The sequence below is a fragment of the Pagrus pagrus genome, assembly GCF_965226575.1.
Source record: "Pagrus pagrus genome assembly, chromosome: 15".
NCBI classification, from domain to species: domain Eukaryota; kingdom Metazoa; phylum Chordata; class Actinopteri; order Spariformes; family Sparidae; genus Pagrus; species Pagrus pagrus.
In genome coordinates this window covers 17,610,601-17,632,931 of record NC_140199.1, presented here as the reverse complement: position 1 = coordinate 17,632,931, position 22,331 = coordinate 17,610,601, and the positions used below count along the sequence as shown (strand labels likewise).

Genomic DNA, 22,331 nt, shown 5'->3' with positions numbered 1-22,331 from the left:
AAAATGGTGAAAAATGTCACACTTGGTGTTTCTATTGCCTTGTTTTCTCCACAACCCAAAAATATGCAGTTTATTGTCATAGTGGAGTAAAGAAACTAGAAAATATTCACATTTGAGAACCTGGAGTCGGAGCATTTTGACTTGTTTTTCTTTAAAGATTACTCAAACTTCTGAATCTTTTTTCAAAATAGTTGCCGATTCATTTAATAGCTGAACTATTGAATTAATCATTGCAGCTCTACACTTTATAACACCTCAGTGACTCAATAGTTCACTACTTTTGAAGGATTACTGAAGCAGGCTGTGGGTAATGATATTGATGTAGCATTTTCATGATATAGTATTGCTTGAAAGTTGTGCTTATGTATTTTTTTATTCAATATATAATGTATTTTTGTAGTGCAGTGGGAGGGCACAGGGATGGGAGTCACCATGAAAAAAGAGGAGCGGTAGGTGTAGGTCTAATCACTTCTTAAAATACTCCCCAGCTTAGATAATACAGGGGCTTGTGAGCCTGTCAGCAGCAGCAAAGCTGAGCAACTCTCAGCCCAAGAGGACAAACAGTTGCCCTTTGTGTTCCCCTCGATTTCCACTCCTACTTTGCCCCGCCATGCTACTAAGCAGAGCGTTCTTGCTGTTGTGATCACAGGTTTCAATGGTGCTGACTTGATGGGATCCAAGCGGGCAACAAAGTGATGGTCTAGGACTCGCAGTCACAGAGGTGCTTGCGCGTGGAATGTTGCGCTGGTCGGTGCACCTAGAAGGAGGGCCGCGGAGAGTCAACCATGCTGCTGTGGCGGTGGGCCACAAGGTGTACTCCTTTGGAGGCTACTGCTCCGGGGAGGACTACGAGACACTCCGTCAGATTGACGTGCACGTCTTCAACACAGGTAGGTGGTGTTTATTGAGACGAATTGCGATGAAAAACCTGAATAAATGAGTGGAGAAACATGACAAACAGTTGTTCTCTTACGCTCTGGGGGTAATTTTGCTGGCATGGTTTGAGTCCAGTTGTCACTACAAATCAATACAAAGTCATCACCCTTATTCTGTGATGGAAACATTTCTATGCTGCTGAGAGTAGTTTCTTCCAGGATGACAACACCGTCATCCATTGAGGACGAGGGGTCACTCAATGGTTTGCTGAGAATGAAAGTGATATGAATCATAAGCAATGGCCTTAGCAGACACAAGATCTCAATCCAATTGAACAACTATGGGAAATTTTGGAGGTGTTAGACAGTGCTGTCCACCACCATCATCAAAACTATAAACTGAGGAAATATCTTTTGGAAGAATGTTGTTCCAGTTCCCTCAGTAGAATTCAGAGACTCGTACAAGGCACACTGAAGCTGTATTGGCAGCATGTGGTGGAGCAACACCTCACTAAAACACTGTTTGGGTGTTTGGATTCAGGCATATAAATTATTGAAATAATTCCTTGTTTTTAGCTGTTTATCTTGACTGTGAGTGCAGCTGTTGTTGGAAAGTGCTCGTTTATCCCTCTTGCTCTTTTATGACCTGAAAAACAACATCAGTGAATCAAAGAAAATATTTTATTTTCAGGTCTCAAGAGCACGCTGAGTTGTCAGTGAAAAGAGCTGGAATGTTTCATTAGGGCCAAACTAGAATCCCAGTTTATCTATTTATGTATATGTTAACCACTTTTGGATTCTGTTTGTACTGAATTATTTGTTTCCTAAGTAGGTGAAAAGACATTCTCCTTAAAAGCCCAGTGTTTTATCTATGACGAAGCAGGGAAATATTTGTTTTTCAAATTCTGGAGTAAGGACGAGAGAGTGCCTCAGAGTTTATTGAACTTTGACTATTTTAACGGTTACTCATTACAGCTGGTTATCAAAAACCGAGCTTTCCGTTGCGGTTTGTGAAATGTTCTGTAAGTTGTTTTTCTCACAAACAGGTGTTTTCCCTAAATGCGCTGCCCTATCTTTTGTAAAAGTGCTCCCTTTTCTTCCTCATAACCCATTTTATATATTCTTTTCCCCTGTGTGGTCAACCACCTGCTTTAGGGTTTAACAACTTCTTAAAGTAGCTCGAGCCTACCTGCCGTTGCTGTAACATGAAAAGATCTGTGACACCAACCCTTGATAATAACACCTTTGGCTGATTGAAATGGAAACGGGACCTCCTGAGCCATTGTTTCAGTATTTCATCTTGTCACTTGTTTTGTGCTCCTTCTCTTTGATGTCTCTTTTACAGCAGAGCCTGCTGTCCTTTAAAGCCCTTTGTTTTTTCTTTTTTCTTTACTTCTCTATCTTTTCAGACATGTTACTTTTTACCCTCTGTTTTTAACCCTTCAAAATCAGTTAAAAATGAACCGCAATTAGGCATCCACATGTTTCACACTGCATAACATCTTGTTATTCTGTTCGATAAAAGAAACGCAGGTATGTCAAGCAGCTGTAAGAGTCTGGTGAAATGTCGATACTTCCCTTTATTTTTAGTTTGACAGTTAAATCTCTTGCACATGTATTCCCCAACTGTTTCACTCAGTGTAATTGCTGCCTTTAACTTTTTTTAAACATATCTTGAACCTCTATCTATCTAAAAATTAGGTAACCATTGTCTGCAGTTTGTTCCATTTACTTTGGGATTGAGGCTTGTCTTAAGTTCATATTGTCAGTATATTTTCTTAAAATTCTTTTTAGAGCCGGATCAGTAGAATATCATTATATCATGATATGGGATAAGTGTTGTCTTTTCCTAGTTTTTAAGGCTGCATTTCAGTAAAGTGATTCAATTTTCTGAACTTATCTTATCTTAGCTTGTTCTACTTGTTCTAATACTTGGGTTTACCCCCTTAGTTATAATGTCCACAATACTGATTATTATTCATCAAAACTCTCATTGTTTTTATGTTTTGTCAAAGGTCCAATAGTCATCCCGAGAATATTGCCACTGGGTCGAAAATAACAGATATTTGATTTTTATTCCCAAGTCTAGCATTTGTAAGGTGCTTTGGAGGAAATTTCAAAATAACTGCATTGTGTATGGATGTGCACTAAAAATGTTGCGATATTATTTTAAAGCTGTGTTGCCCAATCCTTAAATTCTTATGACAAAATAAAGAGAACAAGTTGCTTTCTTACTATGTATTAAATGAATCCCTTTCTCGACTGTTTCGTACTTCAGTGTCTTTGCGCTGGATGAAGCTGCCTCCAGTGAGGACGGGAGGACACGAGCGTGCCCGTGAAGTGCCATATATGCGTTATGGCCACACAGCTGTGCTGCTGGATGACATTATCTACCTCTGGGGTGGGCGTAATGACACAGAGGGGGCCTGCAATGTGCTTTATGCCTTTGATATCAGTAAGTATACCTGCTGTTAGTGTTAGTTTCAGACTATATTTCCTTTGAGATGCACCTGTTTGATGTTGAGGTTGTGAGAGCAAAAGGAAGAGAAAACTGTTTTTACATCAGGGAGCTGTAACACCTGCTTGTATGTGTGATAGTTTTGTATTGCTCATGACTCAAGTGTTAAAGTATTGTAAAATGAGAGGATAGGTCCCTCGCAAGATTACGTACTTAGAGTTCATATAAACTTTTCCTGCTTCACAGACACCCACAGATGGTTCACACCCAAGATTTCGGGAACTGTCCCAGGGGCGAGGGATGGCCATTCGGCCTGCGTCCTGATGAAGGCAATGTATATATTTGGAGGCTATGAGCAGCTGGTGAGTCTTCATCACTCTTCACTTTGGGACTTACTCTCTGAACATTAAAACATAATTTAATTTGTCTCCTCTGCTGTTTTTAAGGCGGACTGCTTCTCCAATGACATCCACAAGCTGGACACCAACAACATGGTTTGGTCATTAATAAATGCAAGAGTGAGTTAAAACTACCAGTTGTTAATCCTTCAAAAATATAATTTTTCTTCCTCTTTAGACACTGTCTTGTGTTGAGTGTTCAAGTCCAAAAAAAGAGGACACAAAGCAATCACTCAACAAAACACAAAGATAGAATGGACTGGCAACATGCTCAGTTACATTCAAAGCGCTGTTGGAAATCCACAAACCATCGGTTATTACTGTAGTTGGCAGTAGTGCGACAAGAGCGCTCAGTGGTCAGATTGGCTGGATACAAAGGCACTGCAATGTAATGCTGCTCCCTGGTAGGGGGCCAAGTACAAAAAGCCTCACAGAGGATTATATATACTCCCCTTTTGGGAAATGCCATTTGTGTTTGTACATTTCAACCTGCTCATGTGATAAACGCTTGTAAAATATATTTTAAACATAGACACCAGTCCTGAGGGTGAACTAGGGACGGGTGCAGCAGGGGCTTTCTCCACCAGCCCCTAGTTTTAGTTCCTAACTGATAACATTTTGTCATCAAGGAGATTAGAGCACCGTGCTTACAGATTTAGTTGTGCATGTGACTGTACGTACTCAGCCTTGCATTCCTGTTGGAAACAAGACTACCTGCTGTTCTGCAAATTTGACCTTGTTTTACATTAATATTGTTGCACCTGTTTAATCTGGTATTCTCTCGAGTCTTGCTGTCTTTGATGCAGTTCTAGTTGATTCAATATTTTTGTCCCTTTGCTGTATTTGTAATGCAAGTCAAAAAGCCTGCTTGCCTGCATAAGATTTTGTGGAAAACAATTGGAGCACATTCTGGAAAGAAGGGCACGTGAGAGGCTTTACAGTGGCCACGGGCCAGCTAAATGCAAAGAGGGTAGAGGCTTGCCTTTGTTAGGCGCAGTTTCATTCAGTGGAAACGGATCACACGTCATTATTGTCCTGTATACTTGTTTATTATTCATTGTTACCACAGTATCAGCTGCATGAATATTCTGAGTTTGATCCCCACCTAATTTTATACAATATCCATTTCCCGTTACTGTACAGGTTTTTGAAAGGCTGTGGTGCTTAAAAAGTGGTTTGGATGTTGTGTGCCTTTGTAGTTGGTAAATGGGTCCACTAGATGGCGATGTTTAGCTGAAGTTGCTGGTTAAGAAGCCTTATTTTTGCCAGTATGGAGATGAGGTTTTACACCCAGGATTATGGTGGAAACAGAACGTTTATGAGGTGAAATTCAGGTTATGCAAGATTGCCGTACGTAAGCATGTAGGTTACATTCCTTGCTTTCTGTCCTGAGTACAATGCTTTATGTTCGTTTCTCTACTGAAACTTTATGGAGTGTAAAAGTAACATCTGCTGGTCTTCTTTTCGCAGGGCACTCCGGCACGCTGGAGGGACTTCCACTCGGCCACCATCATCGGGACAAAGATGTTTGTGTTTGGAGGGCGAGCTGACCGCTTTGGTCCCTTCCACTCCAACAACGAGATCTACTGCAACAAGATCAAAGTGTTCGACACAGAGACTAACTGCTGGCTGAGCACACCTTCAACACAGCCTTTGCCAGAGGGACGCAGGAGCCATTCAGCCTGTAAGACACACACAAACGTTCATTAAATCAATATGATGAACAGATTTGTGATAATCACTTTTAAATGCATTGATTGTTTTGTTTTTGTTTTAGTTTTTTTGTCGACCACTTTCCGAAATTTCTGGGTGTTTTTTTTATTCTGAAGTAGTCTTAAAAAAGATAAGGATTTCAACCACAATTCATTCAGAGATGAGACTTGTGAGCTCAATTTGAGAATTTTGTCACAATAAAACCATACGGAGAGTAAACAATAAGTAGGAGTGTTGTTTTGTTTGGGGGCAGCAAACAAACAAACTGTACAGCTCTCTTAGTTTGAATAGTCTGAAATAATAAGAGGAAGAACTTGGATTTGTAGAATCATTTTCAAGTTTTCTTACTGTGATGATTCTTTCGTGTAGTAACTGCAGTCCTTTTCCAGTGTGACCTTTTCTCCATTTCATTCTCATGGTTTGTTTTTTATTGTCTGTGTTGTGGGAGTATAAACATTGCTTTTCTTTCTGCATTCAAGATTGCATTTCTTCGCCCACATTGTCTGATTAAACAAATCCATCTGATTTTACCAGTTCACATGGTTCTGTTTACTGTGCTGCACATTTAATTGATCTGCATGATAGACCTCAAAAATTGGTTCATTTTTCATTTTCCTTTCTGTGTTTAGTTTCCTACAACAGTGAACTGTATATATTTGGAGGATACAACGCCCGTCTCGACCGGCACTTCAACGACCTCTGGAAGTTCAATCCAGGTGATGCATTATTTATTATACATGTCAGATTGGGTAAACATGTTATGTTGCTGTAAAGCACTGCTGTGAATTGTGTCTTTCCTGATAGCTTTTCTTTGCCTAGTGCATGGTAATTCTGTTTTTTAATCTACCTGCATTGATGATTGCTCACCTCTATTGAGGTAATGCAGCACTGGCAGTGCTAGCTCCTGTTGACCCACTTTCCTTCTCATTCTTCTGTAAGGAGCCATGTAGACAATCCTCTCCTCCCTTATTGCATCATTATCAGTCTCCTGATAATGGCTGGCGGCTCCCTGTTCACTATGCCGAGTTTGAAACACAGATGCCCTTTATTTTTTGCCACAAACACGCAGATGAAAAACTGACAATAATTCAGTCTTTAGAGTCTTTATCTGCTCTCACAAATGTTGCCAGATCGATTCTCAAGTCAGTTAAAATGTTTTTGAGAAGAAACCTTTGTGCGCTTGTTTTAAACAAAGAGGAAACAACACACTGGGGATTATTCATTCTCAATATAGTGACGAAATAGCACTATACATTGGTTTCCTTCGTATTATGATGACACAAGTCCAGTGCATTAGTTATTAAAAACAAACTTTGCCTACTTCCTCTCAGTTCCTGCCTATCTTTATGATAGTCATATACTGAGGTGTATTAATAGTAACAAAAGTACGCATATACAGAATGTGCAACATAACTGATAGCCTAGCAGTACCAATATTTAACCTTTCCAGTTTATAGCACATCACAGGGTAATTAGTGATGAAGTACCTGGTACTGTGTCCAGCTGGAGAGGTTTCCACTGGGTGAACCTTAGATCTGCTGTTAACCATTTAAACCTGTGCTTTGTCTTCCACTAGATGGCAGCACCTCAATTATAGTCCAACATTATTATCCAACAAAGTCTGAATGGCCTGTTGCTATAGAGATGTAATGATGCTGTTGGCTCTGAGAGTGTGAGACTGCACACTTCATCCTTATATGGAACAACTGAGAGAGCTTCAACATCGTCACTCATACTGCACTTCAGCTGAGGAGAGGAGAGGATTTGTGTCTATTTCTGAAATGTAAAGTTTTGTGTTCAAATGAAGGTTAAGTTTCGTGTTCTTGCTTTCATCACTCCTTTTTATTCATGTATCCCTGGGCCCTGTGCTTAAATATAGCAAGAAGCTGAATGAACTGCAGGCACCATGGGAAGCACTTGGAGTTTTATATAATTTTAAGTGACTGAGAGTTTGTATAGGTGTTATGATGTAGTCCGCAGATCACACTTGCTGTGTTAAAGATCCCTCTAATGAACTGATTAAAGCAAGAATGTCATTATTTATGTAAGATAGTCTAATGTATAATTTACTGAGAGTCTTCCATCTTGAAAGAAGACAGCCTGGGTAATATGGGTCTTTTTTTTTTTCTTCGTCTAAATATTGTTATCTCAACTTTATTCTTGTCTTATGTGTAAACACTACAGAAGCCTTTTCCTGGATGAAGGTAGAACCGAAGGGGAAAGGCCCATGTCCTCGGAGACGTCAGTGCTGTTGTATGGTTGGAGATCGAATCATCCTCTTTGGAGGAACCAGGTGAGGCACAAAATATCAGTATTCTTGACTGTCATTTTTCTCTACAGTTTTTGCTCCCAATTTTTGCCCCTTGCCCCTTTTGATTATTCTAGTGACAACATTTTTCTTTCTTGATTACCCTCGTAATTCTCTATGGATTTATTTATCGGTTCTTCATACATGCACCATTAATTATTCCTTTTTTTTCCAACTACAGAATATGAATATTATAAAAGCTTAGGGTGACAGCAGATGATGATAAAACCCCATTGTGCAAGCTGAGCCATTGTTTTCTTATAAACACAGCGATGCCACACAGCTAAATGATGAATGTGGTGACACCAGTTATTATGTTTTGTATTAGTTCTTGTCAAGTCAAAAAGTTTGGAAATGACTTCATGGTGTTTGGTATGAGAAACATGCTGTAAACAAGTGTCTCAAATGAATTTGTCATACACCTCAGACACCACTGGTTGCCATTAATATGAGTAGAATGTAATTTCATTATGAAAGCTAACTTACAGAAAACATGTAACTGTGAGGTAACCCAATAGTCAGGTCATTGTCAAGTCATTGTTGATTTTGCATTACAGTTTTGTATAGCATAATATATTATAAAATGGTATAGTATTGTATGATATACTATAGTATAGTACAGTATTATATAGTATGGCACGGAATAATATAGTAGCATATTATAGTATGGTATAGTCTAGGAAAGTATTATATGGTATAGACCTTTATCAAGATTTATCAATATCTGTGAGTCTATTCCTTAAAGAGGCTGGCGGAAACTAAGAGAGCAACGAGGAGACTTTCAGTGCATTCCCAAGCTATGAGGTCTAAGAACAGCCACAGTTTGCCTTTTGAAAAGCAAAAATTTAATCAACATGTAAACTATGCAAAGCTGCAGTGAATGACTATTGAAGCAACACTAATGTGTCCAACTACATGTGAAGATGACTCAATATTTCTATCAGCAGTGATGCTTAAACATTGAAATCTGAAATTACTTCTGCTTACCCCTCTGGAGTTATACCTGCAAAATTGTATGATGACATACTTGGTAACAACACCTCTGGCCATGACATTATTCTACTACTGTCTCTGATAATGTTGTGCTGCTGCTAAAATGTGACACACAATGTATTTATCTGTTCAATATAATGCATAATTCTGCTGTTTACCTTTTCATCAGACAAAAATTAAGATAAAGTCAGTGTCACTATTGCGTTGTTTTTGTGTTGAGACTTGGTTGATACTTACACAGTTGAATATGCTTATAGAACAAAAGTGAAGTGAACTGAACGGAGCTGAACTACTTAAATGCACTAAAATGTGTCCAAACATGAAAACTCTTGGATGAAATATTGGTTTTCAATAAGAATTGAAAAGCTGCCTGGCTAGAGATGGGAAATGTTACCAACCCTATTCTAAATAAACACTGAAAGTCTTCTACTTATAATTCTTTTAATTCTTTTCATCGTTAGTCATCATAATTTTGATGAAGCACAGGCTCTCAATACAAACTGCTCACTGTGTTTTTGAACAGTTTGTTTGAGAAAAACAAAATTCTTCCCTCTCGCCTCTATATGCCAAATGGAGGGTCTGGCTCTGGTAGACAGCAGTCTGTGATGATTCCCTTGTTGGCTGTAAGACAGTAGTGATTGCTGGGGCTTCATAGCTGGTAAGGTGCCACTGGGCTGGTGACGGGTTGTGATAGGCCAGTAGCCAGTGGAGTAATGAGGTAGCTAACAGTGTTAGCATGGTCCAGAGTAGTCCGGGATCTGGGCTACTGTTATCAGCAAGGCTGTGTTATCAGACAAACCCCACTGGGTTAACCTGATAGGGAGAAACGGGAGGCTGTGGATAAGAGTCCTCTCAGCCCCACTACGTCTACAGGCCCTCAAGTCCTAAAGGCTTCTGTCTGCTGTTGGATTAGTTTTCAACTGGTCCAGTGGCCACCAAATCACAGGTAGCAAGACACCCTAATACACAAGTGTCATCAATTCATCCATTATCACAGCATTATAGTCGTTTTTAATAAAATTAAGTTTCAGTTATTAGTAATCGGTCCTAACAAAAGAGCAAAATCACAATATGTGCTATCATGCTATCTAATTTTTGATCATGTCAAAAGGTGAGAAAACAGTAATACAATGAAGAACTATAGTGTTGCATAGATGGCCTGGTATGTTTGTTTGGTACAAACTCCAACAAGTGTCACATCATCATAATTTTAATTGTTTTTTCAGTGAAAATGTAAATGTAAATGAAAATATGATCAGTCTTCAATCATATCCCAATTGTACTAGCTGCCCAAATAATTGCATTGTGATTTTTTTCCCCATGTCTTGCAGCCCTAATTAGCATGTTTATTGACAATTAGAAACAAAATATGATGCAACAAAGCATTTGTAGTTCATAAACGTTAATTAACTTTTCTCTCTATGTCCCAGCAGAACCATATTTAAAGGCTTGTTTTCTTTTCTGAATTAGTAATTACAATTCAGAGAAACAAAATCTGCTCCTTTCATATGCAGCAGTAAAATGTCAGTAAAGTCAGTAATTAATAATGAGGAAAAGGAAAATAATTGTCCACACGAAGAGTTTAAGGTGATGCTTATTTTTGAAGATTGTTATGCATTGTTTGGGTTCTCGCCAGGATTAGTCCAGGATGGGTTTTAAGGAGTCATGATTTCCTGTTGGGAGCAGATAGGGCTGGGGCTAGAGAGGGAGTGTCATTGGGGCCGCTGGAATGATGGAGGGTGCTGGCTGAGCAAAGGAAGAAATCAAACACCACACATTATCTCCAACATCCTGTTTAAAATGTTCAGGGCAGGTTTGTTTTTTTGTTTTTACTCTGGCCAATTCGACTCTGCATTAAGTTGTGAACTTATATTCATGACTGCACATCAAGTGTCTTTATAAGTGGAGAACTTTTGTTTGTTTGTTTGTGTTGAGGTTGAGGATTTTGTTTTAAGTCTGCCGAGATGTTGTTTCCTGTTACTGTACAAATTAGAGCATGATCCCTGCATCCTCCATCAAGGTGGCCACACAGGTTCTTCAGCATTGCACTTTTGTTGTTTACATGAGCACACTTAAGCCTCTTACACACAGGAACTCCCATAAGCACGTGCACACACATACTAAGATACACAAACAAACACAAAAGGGCTTCGTATCACGCTTATTTGTTTGTTTTCTCTTCTTTACTAAGTAAGTATTCTTATTAAGGTTCATTTGGTTGGTAAAGATCAGACTGGGTAAGTGTTTTCACATTATACATCTGTAATTTAGTGTGAGCACTATTGCTGTGTCTCTTGTGTTTACTTTTGCTTGACCTCACAACATGAGAGCAGTTAACAGGGCAAAAAGTTATTGGTGTCTGTCTCAATGCAATTGACAAATGCTTGCGCAGGCCGTCATGAATTACTCGCTGGACACCTTGCTTGTGTTTTTTCTGGGGCTCCTCATTTTGGTAGGCCTGCCAAGGAAATTGTGTTCAAATTTATGGTCTACGTCTTGTTTTCCTGAGTTAGTTGTCCTTTCATATTGATCCAAAACAGAACCCTCCAGTTGATTATTTCCCCAGTTTATTATATTTATTTTACCTGCAGGAATTTGTTCAGGAATAATTTATTACTTTAGTGAAGGACAATAAAACTATTAAGTCCAAGAGCAGTCTGCTTTCAAAGGAGTTACGCTTTGGACTGGACATAACACTGAAGTGTGTTGACAGTAAACACAATATAAAAACAACATCAACAGCATGATGTAGCCTTCGGTATAGAGTCAGATGAGATGTTCATTGAATGGGCCTTGATTACATTGGATTTCTCTATTTTGGTGCTGTTAAATAGTGCGTGATATCCTTTGTTTTGTGCGTGTTTTTTAGGTAACCGTGCGATTATTTTAGGGTAAACGAGCTGTGTGTGTGCGTGTGTGGCTAGGCATTAGTGGCAGTCTATTGAGTGCCACTTACGTCAGTGTAAACAGGCCTGCTGATCTGCAGAGAGGCGCGAAATTCTGCCCCATCTCTGATTTATGACCTGAGGGAGCATTCTTTCTCACGGACTGCAATTTGATATACCCTCAGCACCTCTGCTACACTCATTTACTGAGACCTGCTCACTGCCCCACGAAGGACGACCCGTGCATGACTAACTCCACCTGCACTGACCTTCAACTACGCACACAAGCAACAAGCAGCATCCTTTGCCAAATCCTGTGTGTTTGTAACTTTTGTCTCACCTTCCGAGGAATTGAACACTGCTAAAGATGAGCTGCACATGAAGACAGCGCCACAAAGATTATGAATCTCCCGCTGAGGTTATGTTGTCATTGTTGGCATTCATCGTACTCGGTGTATAATTGCTTACGACAAGCCCAGGTTGGGCTAAATCGGGAAGCATTTTAAGCTTGGGAACAGGGCTTCCTATGAGGGGCAGGATGTGAACAAGGACATGACAGATTGGCATGCTGGGAGCAGACAGCTTGGAATCTGTGAAGGGGAATCTAGCACTGGCCCTTGCGACATTACGACGTGTATTCATTGCTTCATTACATTCAGGGAATGTATTTTTACCATGCCATGTATTCATGCCACCCTGACTGATTTAAATCATCTCTTTGTGTTCAATTTTGACTCTGATTGAAGGCTTGCTTTTTCTGTCATTAAGTTAATTTTGAAACATCCCAGTCCTCCGTAGAATAGAGATTTTATGCCTTGAGTCTTGCAGCACCTTTATGTGGGCTGCTGATGAAAGGCGTTTTTAATTGCCCTTCACTTTGAGAAGCAAGGACCAGTGGCTGTCAGTTTAGGTCTTGCAATGCCAAAGTGGCCTTAAGCCATGGATGTGTCTCTTTGATGTCATCACTGTGCTCAGACAGGCCCAGGTCTGGTCTGTGACCCTTATGTTATCATCTAAATTTATACAAGCTCAGACACAGGATGACGAGGTTAGTGCTAGTAGCACGAATGATTGCAGATTCGCCATAGGGGGAGCTTGTTAGATTAGACTAGTTTTAAACATGCTTCTGTGTGCCACCAAGTGGCTTTGCTCGGCTCAGCTCAAAGTTTTCTTGGTACCAGGTACTTTTCTTTTTGTTTATCACTGCAGCTGGTACCGCTCTAATGTAGGCGGGATTCTTAGCTGATCAGTAGTGCCTGACATAGTCTTTAGCATGACACAAACACACAGTAACAATGGAGGGTATGCTTTCCTGTTGAGATGCTTTCATCCGCAACCCAAAGTAAAGAACGTCTGCTCTTTGTATTGACCACAGCATGGTTTTGTGGGCTGCCATTTTAAAAATCTGGGTCAAGTAAATAAAAAAAAATGGAGTTGCAATTTGCTGTCTGTGTGCAGGGTATCCGTGTTACGCAAGTGACAATTCTCTCTGAACAATCAGTGCTCTGCAGTGTTTCCACTCCATCATTAAGTATAGGCTTGGCTTGCTTGAAACCTTGAACAAGATGATACCAAAAAAAAGGACCACGTTCAGGTACTATTAACAGCTTTTGCCAATCGAAAAACAAAAGAAAAAAGGAATTGTAAAGAAGAAATTTAAACTGATAATACTGTGTCACACAAACATCTGCTGGATATTGAATGCTCAATAAGAAATACCATTGAGCTTGTGGCAACACATTGTTTTATCCTGTAATTTATCATTTGATAACCTTTCTTAAACATCTCTAATGATGGAAAACCAGAAGCTTGTAAACCCACATACTGGCTCTGTGGCTCCACAGTTGGCTGATAATGACTGGCCCTGGTTTTGAATGCTGTTTAATGTCATTGTTTCTTCTCAGTTCCATCACAGCTACAATTAACATTGAATTGCCTGTTTTCCCTCATGTGTGTAACACAAACTATGGTGGGATTTTTAAAGAATTAAAATATCACAGTGCCCATGATTCACTTCCTCTGATTCTGAATCTCAATCAAATTGAAGAAGCCCCTGTAGGTCACTGCTGAGATTCAGCTCAGTACAAAAGCCAGAAGAACTCTCTGTCCAATTATACCATTCTCTCTTTTCCGGTGAAGTGTGCCATTTCTGTGTGCTTGTATGTGTCTGGATGTATTGTCATGACTTGCTGATTCACAGCTCCTCTTGTTGAGCTGACGTCAGAGTGGTGCACATGATTGCTTCGCTCTGCCAGCTATGATATTCACAGACTGTTGGTACATGTAGTGAAGATAGTAAGCATGCTGACGCCAGTCCTGACATTTGATCCCAAAACATCTATGTGTCAACTATCGGGCTGTTTTAATGTTTCTGTCACTTACTACCATGACTTAGTAAGGATGGAAAATGCTAAATATAAGAGCAGGTATACCACCACAGAGTTTTCAGGTAGGGAGAGTGTGTAGCTGCTGTATACTCTGAGCAAGAGGGAGACTGCACAGCAGTTAATCTCACTGGTAGCCAAAACATCCCAGCCCAGAAACCTCTTGTTTAATCCACCAGAATCTCACCAGGATATTCAATCTGCAAGGAATTTAACTGGTCATTTCAAAACGGCGAGTTGTTGAGCCGCAGAGCCTCTGCAGAATCCAGTGATTCTGTTTAGTAAATCTGAAAGGTCAAAAGCCTGGTGCCTCGATATCACCTACAAGGCCATGTTGCGCCTTATCAATGGCTGAAAGGGCTGCTGTTATGATAATCCAGCTGGTAAGAGTGTGGCTTGTTATCACTGTTGAACCTGACAGTTCAGATGTTAGACTAAACACTACATGGGACCGAGCCAGAATTAATTCTATAATACTTTATTTTCTTGGCAGACATTTCACAAAAATCCCTTTTTTGTTGTCATTAAATCTTGAATCTAAATATCAATATGGCTGCACTCCCTGCACCCTATAAAAAGGTCTGCCACAGTGGAACTTGGCTCCACGGAAACATGCCTATCAACACTCCATAGATTATGATGCCACACACATGTTGCCATTTGGCCTTGGGTGTCAAAGGGTAGGCTGCAGAGGTTTCCTTTTATTAATAGTCTCTGTGCATGTGTGTGTGTGCGTTTAGTATGCCCGAGATAAAACCTGTCAAACAGTGGAGGTGACCCCAGCAGGATATAGGGCATCCCGCACGTGGCGGGACAGGACCTCGGGGCAGCACAGCAACACAGTGATTTACTCTTCAAAGACAAGCTCCTGATAGTATTTCATCTGCATCTTAACCCTCTTTAACCGACTAACAGGCTGTATACATGAAGGTGTCATAGGGTTGAGTGTTACACAGCAGCTCAAATAAACACACTGCATAGGTGATGCTTTGTGATGCTGTTGTCCACATAAATTCACATGTCTAAATAGTAGTAGTTTGACTTGTGATTTACTACTGGCACCACAAACAAAACCCATCTTGGTGGTTTTAGGTCTCCTCTGTAGAACAATGCCATGCTCTGTAGACAAAGTAAAAAAAAAAAAGACAAGCAAAGCACACCAGCTTATTGATTTAACAGGTTATGAAGCTGTTTATTCTCAGTCAGCGAGTCATGTTTAAACAAGCAAGGCTTTTGTTTGTAATGAAAGAGAATGATCCAACTTACATGAGAGGAAATACTTATAGCAATCATTAAAGCGCAGGATATGAAGATATAATCACTTGAAAAGTAAGAATTTTACTCAAAAGCTTTTCTGATAGAAGGCATGAATCATAAGCATATATATACTTCAATCAATCAATCAATCAATCAATCAGACTTTATTTGTAGAGCGCTTTTCATACATTGTCATGTAGCTTGTCAAAGTGCTTTACAGAAATTAAAAACAGCAACAACAACAATTAAAACAACATTAATTTGTTAATTAATTATTAAAATAAATAAATGAATATAAAGTGAATGGATAAATAGAATAAAACCAGGTTTAAGCAGGAAAAAAATCAATAAATATATAGAATTCAGCTAAAAGCCAGCCTAAAAAGGTAGGTCTTAAGGTTGCTCTTAAAAGTATCAACATTCTCCAACGCCCTCAGGTCCTCTGGGAGGCTGTTCCACAAACGTGGACCGCGGTATTGAAAGGCGGCCTCACCGTGAGTTTTTGTTCTCACTTTTGGAATGGTTAAAAGGCCGTGACGAGAGGACCTGAGGGCTCTGGAGGGTTCATACGATAAAAGCAAATCTGATAAATAAGTTGGGCCAAGGCCATTAAGAGCTTTAAAAACTAATAAAAGGATCTTAAAATCAATCCTGAAGCAGACAGGTGGCCATAAACTTAAAGTGAAGTCTGTGTGTCTCCTGACCTTGAAGCTAGTCTTCAGATTGTGGCTATAGAGGAAGTAACTTATATTTCAAAATGAATCCTCCAGCTATAGAGGAGTATTTGACAAGTACTTTAGAGTTTCCTCAGTATATTAACCAGCTGTGTTCAAGGTCCTGAAACACTATTTCCTCTTCCTCATTTTTATAGGCATGCTTGGTTGATAACAGCCTGTGCTGATAAATGGGACTAAATTTGTATTTGCCAGAGATTTGTAAGGCCTGCTTAATTCTCTCCAATAACATCACCATCCAACTAGATTTCGTCCTCAGGGGTTGCAATTTGAGAGGCATGCTTCACTAGTGGCTGGCATCTCCTCTGTCTAATCTGAAGCCAGGCGTCTGTCTCTGGGAGCCAGCTGTAGTTTGTGTCTCACCCTCTGCATGGGGCTTAGGTCTGGGCAGCTACAGGTCTTAATCCACTGTCCAGTCACTGCCCGGGAGGGGGCACAGATAGCTCGGTAAGACGAGGTGAGACAGTCGAGATTAAAGCAAAAGAAACGGGCGGGAATCTATCGATCGGTGATAACCAGGTCTGTTGGATTTGTTTAAGAAAGTAAGAAAGTTTAGCTCCGAAACTGTTGCCAACTCTTGCTGGATTTTTAACAGTCCACAAATCCCCTTCTAGATTCTATCTGTAGGTTTGGTCATTTAATCACAATGTTTTTGCTTCAAAGTAAGTGTAAATATGGAAGGTAGAATAATTAATGTTCTTACCTAATAATTGTGGCTAATTGCTGTAAATGACTCAATGTTTTTAATGACATGTTGTAATTAATACAGCTGAAGTCTTAGAAGCAGAGTGAATGCTTTAATCCTTTGAAGGGATAAATATTTCCACCTACCATGGTCAAGACTACGCGAACAGTCTTGCCATGGTCCAGCCACAATCTTACATTATTCTTTAAACCTGTTATTTTTAGGGCTGTATCAAATTTCTTTATTTTTTCTTAACATTTGTATGCCTCTTGTCATATTTAGTGATGTTATCATCATCCCCCAAAAAGTCCTCAAGCACAAAATGCTCAACTTGAATAAAGTAATTTTCAGAATTTAATGGAGCAACAAGCAAATGCAGATATGTAATCATGTTTTTTTTGTAAAGGCTTAAGGACTTAAGTGATTTAGTGCCTAAATAGATTTTTTCTGTTACTCTGGTTATATAAATGTAATTTTGACGTGTTAGATTTGCTGCTTTATTGCCCTGTTTAAGGTGGAGTAAGCAGCTAGCTTTGGGTTGGGAGCTGGGTCCAGAATCCCACCTTTAATGCAGGGGGAAAAAATAAAGCTATGAGCTTATGATTGATGCTTCGAAGCTTTAACTACTCAGTATAGCCCTAGTTATTTTTAAAATAATGTTGCTTTAAGTATCTGATATGCTTGTTTGCATTTATTGTACTATCACTACCTTTTAACAGCATATTCATTTCTTTCACTTGAAAGTGGTGCTGAAATAACATGATGCATGTCTGGCCATTCTGATAAGGTTCTTGGCAGGAAGTTATAGTTTGTGATGAGTTCCTGTTAGCTAGATGGTTCTGAAGGACCAAAGTTCAATAGGAAGTGGAGAAAGGAAAAGGATGCAGATTATATCACTCCAAGAATGAGGATACGGCCAATGAAGCCTCTGAAAACATGTCTGCAACAGGTCGGGGTCCATCTACGTTTTTAACACCAGTGTGTGTGTTTAGAAAGCAGAGGTGTTACTGATGGAGTTTGCGCCAATACTCTTTTCTCGTCACTTCATGTGCATTGTTACTGTTTCTGAAAGTCATTTGCAAAATGTGTGGGTAATTACATTCCTGGACACTTGAGACAAATTGGAGTGTTCCCAGGCTCTGTGTTGTTCCCTCATTAGTTTTAAGGGTACAGTTCAACTCCTTCTTCTACCGTTTTGAGACCAAGGTTGGGAAGATAATGAGGTGGAGCAGGCAGTGCATTGCTAGAAAGGACTGGCAATTGGGTGATTAGACACCCTCATTGAGTGTTGTTTGAAATAGCAGCCCATGTTTTTTTAGTGGGGGTGCGGCATCACTCAGGCCTCATTCAGACTGGGAACCGCTGCTGCTGTAGGGGGAGGAGCACTTTCACACATAGTGATACTTTGCTGATCGAGTAACAAAGTGACCCATCAAACACCAGGATGCCACATAAAGTCACACACTGTGACTTTCCCGCTTCCAACCACTGCCAGTCGCCTCTTTTCTTCCTTCCTCAGCCTCTATGATCCCCTTCCGCCTCTTTCTTTTTGCGATGACCAATAAAGCATTATCGTTACTTAATGTTCTGCCGAATTTCACACCCAGGCTGACATTACTCATGAACATGCGAGAAAGCCTCGTCCCAAGGGATGCAATCTTAATCTCTCTGGGTTGCTCTTGTTAAAGCATCCTCTTATCTTCACCTTTTCACGCATCATCATCCAAGACCCATACCTTCTCTCCATGTGAGTTTGCACAGTAGTTGACAGCTACTTCAGTATGCTCTTTTGACAGATGCTACTTTTCATTACTTCTGTTGTAGAGACAGACTGCGGATGTTACCGTCATTTTTACACATACAGTATCTAATGCAGCCAATAAACGTATGAATCTTGTGGCATAGTAGTTTTTGTGTTTGGCCAATGAGCATAGGTAGTGAATAATCAGTGTGCAAACAAGATTTAAAACCAAATTATTGTCATACTTGCAACAAAGTGGCATTTGCAGCAGTCGATCAATTTCAGCAGTAGTTTTATAGCTGCGCCTTTTTAAAGGTCTTTATTAGTGTCTTTATTACAGTAATTTTACAAGCAGCATTGAACGGCAGGTCCAAGAGTAGACAGTCTAATGATAGCAGGGGGGCCTCGGATGGTGGAGGGTATTCTGATAAAGGTCCATGCTGTAAGCCCGGGTGGATCACCTCCTGGGGGGCAGGGGGCGTAATGACTTCCCCAGCTGGCCCCCTGGGACGACTGCGCTCGTGCTCTGCACCTCTCCTGGCCGCTTTAAGCCACTACTATGTTTGTTTAGGGAAGATTAGCAACGTAAAACCCTTACAACATCCTGAACACGCAGCAAAGGGAGACACGATAGAGAGGACAGCGGGAAAGGGGAAGAGATTGATGGGTGAAGAGACAGCGGAGGAGAGAATGAAAAATGGAGACAGATTGAAGTAAAAGCGAAGCATAAAAAATAAAACTCAAAGCAACTCAAAATCAGTAGTTTCTGCTAGATTGCTTCAACAGCACAGTAGTGGGGTCTGATGGTGTCTCATGCCCATCACCGTACAGTCTATGTGTAGTAGAAAGCTTCTTGCGAAGCTATTCTTAAAGGCTGGCTACAAGGTCCCTCAGTCATTCTCCATGATGGATATTTATAGACACTAAACTGCCTGGTAAATGCACCTGTTTGTCTGAAGTTGTCCTCTGGGTAGTGTAAAAATGTAGAGTGCATTTTTATCCACTAATCTGGACAGGTCTCTCGGTGCACTGTTGTTACGGATGTAAAGCAATGATGTGCATCGAGTACATTTACAGGAAAATACTTGCTGCCTCAAGGGAATACATTTTTTCTTAAAATGTTCAGCTCCCACAGACTGTAGCTGTTGTTTTCAGTTACACTTTATTCAGCTGCACAGTACCCTTCCAAGTAGCCATGTTGCATTTCAACTAATTGATTAATTGATATGAAGGCAGTTACTACAGAAAGTCCAGGCTTTTTAAGCTGTGGTGCACCAGGTGTGTCACAGGTGTGTGTGTGTGCTGAGCTGTGGCAGGAAACAGATGTGCAGTGATATCAATGGCTGCACAGGTCCGGGGGACTATCAGCGCGGACCAGCCTGCCGTCTCACTGCAATGCTGTACTTCCTGTGGGCTTAAATCATGCCAGCCCATGATAAGGCGAGCAGAGCACTGTGTTAACAGCCCTGCTTTTTTCTGAGAATAATCTGTTGCTTCCTGATTATGAACTGTAGTGGTTAAAGAAAGATGGTAAGAGGATGGATGACGAGGTGAATAATTGGAAGCGAAGTACAGAAAATACAACCTTGGTAAAACATACTGGAAGTTTCTTTTGTCCCCCTGGATAGGTCTGAAGCTTTGACTACTTGTAAGTTGTCAGTTTCAATATTTATTTGTTGACAGCTCTAATCTTATAAAATTGTTTTTTGTTTTTACAGTCCCTGTCCAGAGCAAGGAATGGGTGATGAATTTAACCTCATGGATCATTCAGACCTGTATATCTTAGACTTCAGTAAGTATCCTTGTCTGTCTCTTCTGTAAGCTTAAGAATGTATCTAATCTTGCAGATGCACAGCGTTCCTATGCAGTTTGGAAGGAAAAGTACAAGTTAATTGGATTTTAGTCATTTCCAGGTCTGAAATGTTTGCTTCCAGATTGTTTCGCCTATTGTGTTTTCAAAAGGATAAAATTCATAATTTCTAAAAGTAAATTGAGTGTTTTTGATGGGGTTTGGGGCAGGCAAAATGTTTACCAGAGTGTGAGAGAGCACAGGCCAGAGTGAGCTTGGCGTCCCCAAAAGCAAGGCAAGAAGTATGACATGTTGTTGAACACACACTCCTACGCAGAACTGCCTCTACACCTGTACATCACAGTGTGCAAAACAGCTCTGCCCCAAGTGCCTTGTAACTGTACCAAATCCAGATATCTGTGACCAAATTATTTTGAAAACATTTTTGTTTGGTGTAAGGAAACCATACCTTTATGGCTGAGTTCCACGGACACAGTGAATGAGTAAGGCTGCATAGATGCTGGAACTTTTCCAGCTCATTTTTTTGTTTTTTATTTAAATGGTTAGAATATAACATTCTTGGTAACCGTTGGGTTTAAAACCATTTATTTAAATAATAAACACCAGCTACTCAGATGCCAAATGTGGTCTGAAAAGGATACCAAGAAGTCTGGAAAAGCCAGATCTGATGCATAAATGTCCCTTTTCCACTGTAGGTTGCCTTGGTAAATAAGAGTGCAGATTATTTTATATCCAGTGCTCACCTAAATACATTCCAAAGAACCAATAGCCTCCTTACACCACTGCTTCACTTCCAACCTGGCCGAGCATGCCTGGCATTGGCCCTGCTTTGTGTTATCACATGGGGTACTTCCGTTTCATGGACTACCAAATATAGCCTTTTCCCGCCTGTAATGCGGTCAAGCCACAGTTAGGGGTTGCGTAGGTGGGCTGACACAGAGACTGTATGGGACTGGCAGTACCCAGTGGCATCCCCTGTGGCACACGCCTCCACGTGCCAGTCACATGTGTCTTCACACTGTTTATTAGCGAACATATGGTGGAAGAGCTTTGACGGGGATAGTAATTCAGAGGACGTTTGTCAATAGTATTAGAATGGAATTTTAACGTAAGAAGATTTAATACTGGCATCATAATGTTGTGTGGGTCCTTGTATGCGTATGCTGTTGTTTGTTTGTGCTGTTATTCGAGGGTATTTTATAAACAGAACATGATGATTTTTACACTATAGAGACGAAATCTAACGCCTTTCATCTGCAAATCCGAACCTGCTTGGCTGCATTTTGAATTCCCACAGCTGAAATGGATATTCTTAGCCTAGTATGATTAGTGACTATGATCAGTCTATGACTCATTACACTTTCTCTTCTTTTCAGGCCCTAATTTGAAGACGTTATGCAAAATAGCTGTTATTCAGTACAGTCTGGAGCAGTCAGGACTCCCACATGATATCAGGTCAGACAAGCATCCTCTTCTCAACCATTGGTGCTATTTGGTCACAGATTTGACACATTGTTGTTAATGCTCTTTGTGTTATGCTTGTCATTGTCGCTGCCGCTGTTTCTTCCTTAGTAATGATGTGTATAGAAAAATTGGATCATGATAAAACATCAATAAAGTCTGTGTGATGCTCCCAGTCTGTGTAGTCTGAAGAGGACAAGCATCCTCTCTCTACTGATATGATGCTTCTGTTAGCATCATGTCAGTATCTTTAAAGAATTTACAAGAATGTGAATTTTGTATGGCCCTTTTTTGCTTTAATGAGAGCATGCACTTGAGCTGGCATGGACTCCACAAGTGAGTGCAACTCCATTGAACATTCGGGGGAACATGAAGACTGTGAACTACAAGCATTTTGTGTTATCACAAGAAGCTCTGTGGAACACAAATGATGCTGGGATAACATGAGTCTTCAGATTTTGCACAAACTTGTGGAGTCCATACCAGCTGTCATTAAAGCAAAGCAAATTAAAGCACAAGGGGATCATCTCAGATAAGAATTCTGAAATTCATGTATGTTTTTACAAAGATTCAACTTTTCAATCAAACTGTTACGCTCTTAGTATCATTTGTAATGTTAAAAATATCAC

General features: G+C 40.2%; 1 protein-coding gene across 2 annotated transcripts in view; it reads left to right on the top strand.

Annotated features, from left to right (window-relative positions):
- klhdc3 (kelch domain containing 3) overlaps positions 1-22,331 on the top strand; it is a 29,305-nt gene that overhangs the window by 1,897 nt on the left and 5,077 nt on the right. Inside the window, exons 2-10 of one of the 2 annotated variants that reach the window (XM_084374879.1) lie at positions 650-890; positions 3,154-3,330; positions 3,580-3,695; positions 3,780-3,851; positions 5,202-5,415; positions 6,074-6,160; positions 7,629-7,737; positions 20,150-20,223; positions 21,618-21,696. In XM_084374879.1, the coding sequence (XP_084231005.1) occupies positions 737-890; positions 3,154-3,330; positions 3,580-3,695; positions 3,780-3,851; positions 5,202-5,415; positions 6,074-6,160; positions 7,629-7,737; positions 20,150-20,223; positions 21,618-21,696 (1,082 nt within the window). In that variant the 5' untranslated portion in view covers positions 650-736. Of the gene's footprint in view, positions 1-649; positions 891-3,153; positions 3,331-3,579; positions 3,696-3,779; positions 3,852-5,201; positions 5,416-6,073; positions 6,161-7,628; positions 7,738-7,933; positions 8,917-20,149; positions 20,224-21,617; positions 21,697-22,331 lie in introns of those variants that run through there. The other variant, XM_084374880.1, reaches the window with a different exon arrangement.